The sequence below is a fragment of the Oncorhynchus gorbuscha genome, linkage group LG03 (assembly GCF_021184085.1).
Source record: "Oncorhynchus gorbuscha isolate QuinsamMale2020 ecotype Even-year linkage group LG03, OgorEven_v1.0, whole genome shotgun sequence".
Lineage (NCBI taxonomy): Eukaryota > Metazoa > Chordata > Actinopteri > Salmoniformes > Salmonidae > Oncorhynchus > Oncorhynchus gorbuscha.
The window spans coordinates 71,818,150-71,827,776 of NC_060175.1; the positions used below are offsets into that span (position 1 = coordinate 71,818,150).

General features: G+C 44.2%; 1 protein-coding gene across 2 annotated transcripts in view; it reads right to left on the bottom strand.

The window, feature by feature from the left end:
• The window catches only part of tafa5l (TAFA chemokine like family member 5, like), a 39,845-nt gene extending 31,155 nt beyond the window's left edge, over positions 1–8,690 (bottom strand). Inside the window, exon 1 of one of the 2 annotated variants that reach the window (XM_046336817.1) lies at positions 7,988–8,690. In XM_046336817.1, the coding sequence (XP_046192773.1) occupies positions 7,988–8,090 (103 nt within the window). In that variant the 5' untranslated portion in view covers positions 8,091–8,690. The remainder of the gene's footprint in view (positions 1–7,987) is intronic. The other variant, XM_046336812.1, reaches the window with a different exon arrangement.
• Between the last annotated feature and the right edge of the window lie 937 nt (positions 8,691–9,627).

Genomic DNA, 9,627 nt, shown 5'->3' on the forward strand with positions numbered 1-9,627 from the left:
ACACACACACAGACATACAGTGATGCATGGATAAATACACACATAAACACACACATACACACACAGACACAAAAGTATGCACACACAAACCGCAAAGCAAATGTATAGTGAGCAGTGTTATTTTGACTCTGCACTGCTTGTGTGTTTGTGTATGATGTACTGTATATACAGTGGGGGTCCGAAATGATTGACACCCTTGATAAAGATGAGCAATTATGACTGTAGAAAATAAAACATTGAAATACTTAGCTATATTGTATGCCGCCCAAAAATGGGAAATTAAGTTATTTTATACTAATAGAATTGCTCAGAGAAAGAGATTTGGTTTAAAGTAATCATTGTTTTCTCTCAAAAAGGTAGAGGTCAAAATGATTGACACCCCTAAAGATTCTTATAAATAAAGTAGTCAATTTAGTATTTGTTCCCATGTTCCTAGCATGCAATAACTACATCATGCCTGTGACTCTACAAACGTACTGGATGTATTTGCAGTTAGTTTTGGTTGTGTTTCTGATTATTTTGTGCCCAATAGAATTGAATGGTTAAATCATGTATTGTGTTATTTTGTTTATTTTTTACTGTAAATAAGAATATATCTGTTTCTACACACTTCTACATTAATGTGGATGCTACCATGATTGTGAAGATGCGGAGGAGTTAGAAAGATACAGAGGGTCAAAGATCATACCCCCAAGACATGCTAACCTCTCACCATTACAATAACGTGAGGTTAGCATGTCTTGAGGGTTTGATCATTGACCCTTCTGTAACTTTCTCACTCATCATTATTCATGACTCATTCAGGATGATCCGTAATCAATTATGATCCCAACCTTTTTGAGAGAAAAAAGATCACTTGTTCAACAAAATCTCTTTCTTTGAGCAACTGTGTTAGTATAAAATAATTTCTCCAAAATGTTTTTGCATATAATATAGCTCAGAATTTGAATAACAATGCCCACGCCCCGCCCACCCGAGGATCTGTCTCCTACGGCTATTTATTTCCTGTGTTTGAGGGGTGCAGAATCCACTTGTCACTTTAATCTCGCTTGATTGATTGCTTTCATTTTACTCCTGCGACTCTTTCCTACTCTTGTTTGTGCCTGTTTTTTCCCCCCGTTAACCTTACGACCAAGGAAAAGTTTGTAATGACCTGACAAACACACCCCGGTAATGGCTGAAATGGGTTCAATGGAACACATTGTCTTTCTATTGCATTTATAAGAATGCTAAAGCTTGGTCTGGGATTACAAATTATAGGCGATGAAATGAAAGCAACTTTCAAAAATGAACACTCGGATTATAGTGATCATGTTTGATCTCGCAAACAATGTGAAGTATGTTTGGATAGGTGTAATCTAGAGCCAAGCGTGTTGATTTTTTAAACCAACGGTATCCTGCTATTGACACACTTGTTGAATTATGCAACAGAACATGACAATAACAGTAATTATTGAGGAAGTCTAGACAGAGCAGGTGAGTTCAGGTAGGGTAGACAGAGCAGGTAAGTTCAGGTAGGCCTGGACAGAGCAGGTGAGTTCAGGTAGGGTAGACCGAGCAGGTGAGTTCAGGTAGGTCTAGACAGTGCAGGTGAGTTCAGGTAGGTCTAGACAGTGCAGCTGAGTTCAGGTAGGTCTAGACAGTGCAGCTGAGTTCAGGTAGGGTAGCCAGAGCAGGTGAGTTCAGGTAGGGTAGACAGAGCAGGTGAGTTCAGGTAGGGTAGACGGAGCAGGTGAGTGCAGGTAGGGTAGACGGAGCAGGTGAGTGCAGGTAGGGTAGACGGAGCAGGTGAGTGCAGGTAGGGTAGACGGAGCAGGTGAGAGCAGGTAGGTCTAGACGGAGCAGGTGAGTTCAGGTAGGTCTAGACAGAGCAGGTGAGTGCAGGTAGGGTAGACGGAGCAGGTGAGTGCAGGTAGGGGAGACGGAGCAGGTTAGTGCAGGTAGGGTAGACGTAGCAGGTGAGTTCAGGTAGGGTAGACGGAGCAGGTGAGTTCAGGTAGGGTAGACGGAGCAGGTGAGTGCAGGTAGGGTAGACGGAGCAGGTGAGTTCAGGTAGGGTAGACGGAGAAGGTGAGTGCAGGTAGGGTAGACGGAGCAGGTGAGAGCAGGTAGGGTAGACAGAGCAGGTGAGAGCAGGTAGGGTAGACAGAGCAGGTGAGTTCAGGTAGGGTAGACAGAGCAGGTGAGAGCAGGTAGGGTAGACAGAGCAGGTGAGTGCATGTAGGGTAGACGGAGCAGGTGAGTGCAGGTAGGGTAGACGGAGCAGGTGAGAGCAGGTAGGGTAGACAGAGCAGGTGAGTGCAGGTAGGGTAGACAGAGCAGGTGAGTGCAGGTAGGGTAGACGGAGCAGGTGAGAGCAGGTAGGGTAGACAGAGCAGGTGAGAGCAGGTAGGGTAGACAGAGCAGGTGAGTGCATGTAGGGTAGACGGAGCAGGTGAGAGCAGGTAGGGTAGACAGAGCAGGTGAGTGCAGGTAGGGTAGACGGAGAAGGTGAGAGCAGGTAGGGTAGACAGAGCAGGTGAGTGCAGATAGGGTAGACGAAGAAGGTGAGAGCAGGTAGGGTAGACAGAGCAGGTGAGTTCAGGTAGGGTAGACAGAGCAGGTGAGTTCAGGTAGGGTAGACGGAGCAGGTGAGAGCAGGTAGGGTAGACGGAGAAGGTGAGTGCAGGTAGGGTAGACGGAGCAGGTGAGAGCAGGTAGGGTAGACAGAGCAGGTGAGAGCAGGTAGGGTAGACAGAGCAGGTGAGTTCAGGTAGGGTAGACAGAGCAGGTGAGAGCAGGTAGGGTAGACAGAGCAGGTGAGTGCATGTAGGGTAGACGGAGCAGGTGAGTGCAGGTAGGGTAGACGGAGCAGGTGAGAGCAGGTAGGGTAGACAGAGCAGGTGAGTGCAGGTAGGGTAGACAGAGCAGGTGAGTGCAGGTAGGGTAGACGGAGCAGGTGAGAGCAGGTAGGGTAGACAGAGCAGGTGAGAGCAGGTAGGGTAGACAGAGCAGGTGAGTGCATGTAGGGTAGACGGAGCAGGTGAGAGCAGGTAGGGTAGACAGAGCAGGTGAGTGCAGGTAGGGTAGATGGAGAAGGTGAGAGCAGGTAGGGTAGACAGAGCAGGTGAGTGCAGATAGGGTAGACGAAGAAGGTGAGAGCAGGTAGGGTAGACAGAGCAGGTGAGTTCAGGTAGGGTAGACAGAGCAGGTGAGTTCAGGTAGGGTAGACGGAGCAGGTGAGAGCAGGTAGGGTAGACAGAGCAGGTGAGTTCAGGTAGGGTAGACGGAGCAGGTGAGTTCAGGTAGGGTAGACGGAGCAGGTGAGTTCAGGTAGGGTAGACGGAGCAGGTGAGTTCAGGTAGGGTAGACAGAGCAGGTGAGTGCAGGTAGGGTAGACAGATCAGGTGAGTTCAGGTACGTCTATCCCTTTCCACCTCTTTATGTAAATATACAAATATACCCAGTGTATTTGTGCAAATTAGGCACATATCACTTTTTTTTTTAACACAAAAAATAAAATAAATACCTGATACCATTAGAAAATGTATGCGTGCATTCTAAGAAAATAAACATGCAAATCTGACAATACATTTAATTACTGTATTCCCTACAGTAGATTAACACATATTTTAAAGTACACCAGCTGGTGTGTGTATGTGAGTGTGTGTGTGACCGCGTGCTTGTGACCGTGTGTGACTGTACTGTTCAACCTACTGTCATCCACTATGAGTTCCTGGTATAAACAAGTAGGCCAGAGGAGCGCTACAACATATTAATGCACATCTTTTAGGCATGATGACATGGCTGGCTGCAGTTCAAACTACCACTATGTAACTTCATCTGCGTGTGACAATATCTTGGTCTCATACCTTGTACGTTGAGATCATGTGATTCAGCAATCGAAAGCACACACCCACAACCAGCTGCCCCACTGTATACATACCCCCACTTCAAAGAGGACCGTGAAGCCGAGTCACTTGATTTCCAAATGACTTTGGGATGATTTGTGAATAAAAATAAGAGTAAGCTCATAACCTACCCATAATCCTCAACAGTATGTAGGGGCCAATCATTGTCTTTGGTTTTTGGTCATCAATGCTTTTAACATAAAAGTAATCCAAGCCCAGATTGTGGATTTAAATCTCTCCTGGGTCATACTTTTCTTTAGGAAGGAGGCATTTTTGTGCTTTTTTTGTAATTTGGGTAAACTATACCTTTAAAATGCAGGAGGGAGGTCCTTTCATAGAATAGAGTCGATCAAAAAGACTGGGGCTGATGACAGGAAACAGACTAGGACAATAACGTTTCACCCACACTCTCCCTGACACCATCCATTTTAACCTCCCAATGCGTTCCACAGACAAAATAGCTCATCGCTCAACCCAGAGGAAGGCAAACAGCTGATGCTATTCAGGGACCTGTGAGATATGGGCCTTGGCGTGCAGCAACATTGATTTTGCAGTAAAAACCCTTTTCATTTTTCCATAAACATCCCCATAGTTTTATGACTTCATTACCTATCAAAACAGGAGTAGTGGTTTACTCACAATTTATGGAGCAAAACCGTCCCCCCTGTAATTTGAACCACTGAACAGAACTTCTGGAGGAGACTGAAATCTTTCCTATCAATTTCACAAAGCCTTCTCCACTGAGCTTCAAATGGACAAATACAATGGACTTAGTAGGCTAAAGCACAACATGCTGTTGTAACCCCACAGCTAAAGTCAGTGGCGGTTCTAGCTTGTATGGCTCCCTGGGTGAACCCCCCCCCTTCAGCCCCCACGCCAACAAACAAACAAACAACTAATTTTTATTCAGACATTTGGAACAACACAAATAAATAATCATAACATTTAAAACTATATAAGTATAAAAATATATACAAAAATAAGACCCGTAAATATCAAAAAGAAGTAACGAAGACAAATAGAAACACATTTGTGTTGATTTGGCACTAGAGCTTCATTACATTACCCCCCCCCCCCACCCCCACAAAACTGTCAACCAAGCATCAAGACTAAACCAATTCACTTTGGTGATGTGCAGACTGGTTTTATGTTTTTCTTAATGATTTTGCAAAAACCATAAAAAAATACAACAATGTGTCTGTGAAACTATATATCCACAGTTTCATGAATGAATTGTGGTTTATTTGGTAGCATTTCGTAGTGTGACTGATTTTACTAATTGCATTAGTACTGTACAAAGTTAGAGGTGCGCTATTTGATAGACTCCCCCACTTCCACTACCTCAGGCATCCAGTGGGGAGACCTGAGGTCAACCCCCGCCCACCTCCCCATCTCGTGCTTCTGAGTGGGAGACCTTCCCAGGCAGTAGCCTGCCTAGCTCACATACTAGAATCAGGGCGTCCACTCCGACAAGGTTAATTGACCCACAGTCCCACACGGTGACATGATATCATTGACGTGACGTGACGTGCCGATGAGCGATAAGAAAACCGCTGTGCAAATGTCACCATTCCCCAAAAAATTGTGCGGGTGCCCAGTGCCGCCCCCGGCACAACGTCGCCCTGGGCGGCTGCACATGACACCTATACCTAAATCCGCCACTGGCTAAAGTGTCAAACTTACCTTTCCATCATCAACATATTTGATGCAGATACAGTCCAAGAAACACACACCTCCACCTCAAAAAATCTCAGAGAACATCTCTCTCTCTCTCTCTTCTGACCCATACACACAACAAAGGTGGTGAGGTTGACAAAGCGAAGAGGGAGGGGGAGCTGCTGGTCCACTGAACAACTGGTGGAATTGGCTCTGGTGAGGGAAATCCAGACATTTCCAAATTTAGCGTTGAATAAACTGGCGAGCATGGAGAGGAGCTTGACAGGCCATCCATCTGTGTGGGGCCGGGGCCCAATGGCATGAGAAGGCCAGGCTACTGTACTTTGATTTCCTGTCGCTGTGACAGATGGTGCCGCTATGGAGGGGAGGCGATGCAGCCAGTCATGGCAGGATTCACGACCGCCCCTGCCCCAAGACCTCTCTTTGTTAGGCTACCAGGGGCCACCCAGGGAGGTGGAGATCGGACCTAGGAGCACTGAGTGAGTATCTGTGCATGGTCAGGTGTGATTGAGATATGTGCACCGTCCTACAATAGGGAAGCAGAGGTATACATGTATTTGACTTGAGCGATGGGAAACTTGAGAAGACTTCAAATGCTGGAGGAGCGCCCAAATCAAATCGACCCCTATACTTACCCCTATGAAGGTGTGGAGATTTGAGAGGACTGGACAGGTGTAAGCGATATGGATATCATTTCCATCTAGGCAATCAGAGGGTAAGGTGAAGCTACAACCATATCATACCATATCTATCCCTCTCAAATCTCCATAGCGGGTAGGGACAAGTGGTTGGTTTGGGATCGACACAAAGAGAAGTCTAAACAATGTATCCAGATAATCAACATGTCTGCCAAAGGACATCCTGATCTTTGTGACTGTGAATCTTTCTTGGGTTGGTGAAGAATAACAACCTAGGAATTTATCCCAAAACCGAACTACTGTACACAGAGAGAAGGTCCAAGTGCAGGCTTGATCAGTATCCCGAGGGCAGGCCATAGTATTCCATAGTTCAGGGGTTTATACTGCGGTGTATAAATGATCTGTGAAGAATTGATGTAGTTCATATGAAGATGTTATGTAGGCCCATGCTATACAAAGCCCTTAGACATACCCTGGGGGCCTTTTTCGGTAGCTTCAATTATTTACTGAATGGGAGTGGGTTGTGAAAAAATGAAACTACATTGATTGCTTCATTTCTACACCTCCATAACGAGGTTATCCGTGAATAATGTTAATTGCATTATTATTGTAATAGACTCAAAGAAAGCAAGCATCCTTTTGTCAATCATGTTGATATCATTGGTTTGAGAGAGGAGGAGCTGAGGAAAACATAGACATTCGCCTTGTGAACCAGAGAAGAAAATGAGCATGGTAGTAATAAATGAATAACCATGTTCTAAGCTCTGGTGTCCTTCTCTGTTAGACAAGACTACAGAGTTCCAAATTGGTTTAGTTCAGGGCAGTAGCCTATGTAGCAGAGGGAAACGTGTTTTTGCTTTCCATTCTGTGGATGAGTGAAAGTGTAATTGCACTACTAGTGCATACATAATTCAACAGGGTAGACTTCTACTGTCATTGCATGGCAAGGAATTAATATAAAACGGTATGAAATCATAAGGCACATGATGAAGAATAATAGACTTGGGCTAATGGTAAAATAAATAGGCTTCATCACAGCCAGGGATCCTCCACAGCCAGGGATCCTCCACAGCCAGGGATCCTCCACAGCCCGGGATCTTCCACAGAATACATGACAGGAGCATTGGTTCCAGCATTAATCTTTTGAGTAGCCTAACAACAAATAATCCCCTAACACACTCGACAACTGGCGGCTGCCGGCAGGCCCTGGGGTGATTTTATTTTTCCAAGTGTTCGAAACTATTTTTGAAAATTATAATTATTTTTAAATATTGTTTTCATTGTTGGACATAAAAGACTGTGAAAACACCAAGAAATCAGCTCCGAGTGGTTTACATTTTGAAAATCTGTTTCCAAGTACAGTATTCCCACGAATAATAGAGAGACGTGTGATCTTATATTACAATGTAAGCAAGGATTGAAATTATTATGTTTTAGTCAAATATTATATCTGTTGGGGCTTCTTCCGGTAAATTTGCAGTTTACAAATGATTTGTAATTATGTTCAGCCCCAGACCATCTGCTCAAGAAAAAAATCGTCCAGAGGCTGAATCTAGTGGATGATCCCTGGTCTAGAATACCAACCCAAGAGAGGGTCATTTTTATGTAAAAAGCAATACAACAAAGCAAAATAACAACATTGTGTAACAACAAGTATACACTGAGATCAAGCAGTATCAAGACAATGAATGATCCATGTGTAACTGTGCTGTCTCCTTGCATTAGAAATTCCAGTAAGTAGAGTAGCCTGACCGTGGCATTGCATCATGTAGATGCACTTACCCTCTCTCAGGAGATGGGAGTAGATGACCCACAAGAGCAACAGACAGCAGAGCGACGCTCCTCCACCTGCTGAGACCTTCTTCATTCCCTTTCCCGACTGCATCCTTTCTCCCGCGTCTCGTCGTATCCCTCGTTTTTCCCACTTTTAAGGTGGTGTTCAAATGGGTGAAGACTTATTCCTATGGTGTTTCGATAGCCCGCCGTTGACATCTATTTTCCGCGGTAAATTAGTGGAGGACAATTCAATAGAGTAGCCTATGATTGACACGATCCCTTATGAGCAAATTCCCTTCTTATATTTTTCTGTGACTGTCAATGATTTGCCGTGAGTGCAACGCCGATCGAAGCTTCATAGCAGCCCAAGTTGAATCTAAATGAGATGTCCATTTGGCAAGTTTCAAACGACATTCAGGAGTCAGGAGAGGATTCTCACGAAACATCACCATATGATATGAAGTTAATACACTTCATAATCCCCGGTGGAAGTTCCAGGTTTATTCCATATACCGTATGGTTTATCCATTCACGGATTGCAGATCGAAAGACTCACCGTTCAAGCAGCCTACTACTGCAAGACGCGGAGGCGAACGCTAAGACCTCCGCAAGCATCGTCAGCTTCTTTGCGCTTGAGCGCGAATTTCCTACGACGACGCACGAGCTCATATTCTTCAGTTTCTTTAGTTGAAAGGCAAATAAAAATAGAAGTTCGGCTCCTTCAAAAACAAAACAGGATATAGTCTAGTTATGCACGGTGGCTGTGCAATCGACTGCAATAAACATCAACATAAAATCCTAAAGGTCACAAATACAACGTGTTGGGAGTAGTGGACTACATTTATCCAAGTTCAACTAGTAGCCTAGGCCTAATTTAACTACATTTTTGCAGTAGCTTGGTGGTAGTTTAAAGGCCCACAGAAGTCAAAAACTTGATTTTCTGTGTTGCATATTTCCACACTATGAGGTTGGAATAATTGTCTACTGTGAAATTGTGAAAATTATGATAATGTCCTTTTAGTGTTAAAGCTGTTTGAAAAGGCCACCTGAAATTTCAGCCTGTTTTGGTGGGATGGAGTTTTGGCCTGCCTTTAGTTATTAGACCAATAAGAATGAGCAGGGGTGCAACTTACACTGGGGACGTGGGGCATGCCCCCCTCCACATTCTGAAATTGTAGTTTTGTCCCCCCAGTTTTACAATTCGAATATGATTCATAACAAGGCAACAGTGTGCTTTGGGACCATGCGGATGCCTCCGAGCGATCGGTTAGGCTGTTTGGAGTGTTAATCCATCTGGATAAAAATAAGTATAATAATGATGTCCCCCCCACTTCTAAAACCAAAGTTTCCCCGGTGAAAGAGAGTTCCAAACCTCTCTGCCAATAACAGCTGGTTATCTCTGCCACTCAGACCACCCCCAGACAGTCCTAGCAAAATACTTGCTTGAGAAATTGTTCTTTGCCAAGAAGCTATTTTTGCTAATTTTTTGGACCATTTTAATAGAAAACAATCACAATAAGGTACTTCATTTTTACCCATTAATTATTTGATATTGAAATAAGAATGGGTGCATTGAATCTTTAACTAAATTCATATCTTGGTAGTGTTTTCAGTAGTTAATTACTTTTCTGCAGTGGTAACTACTG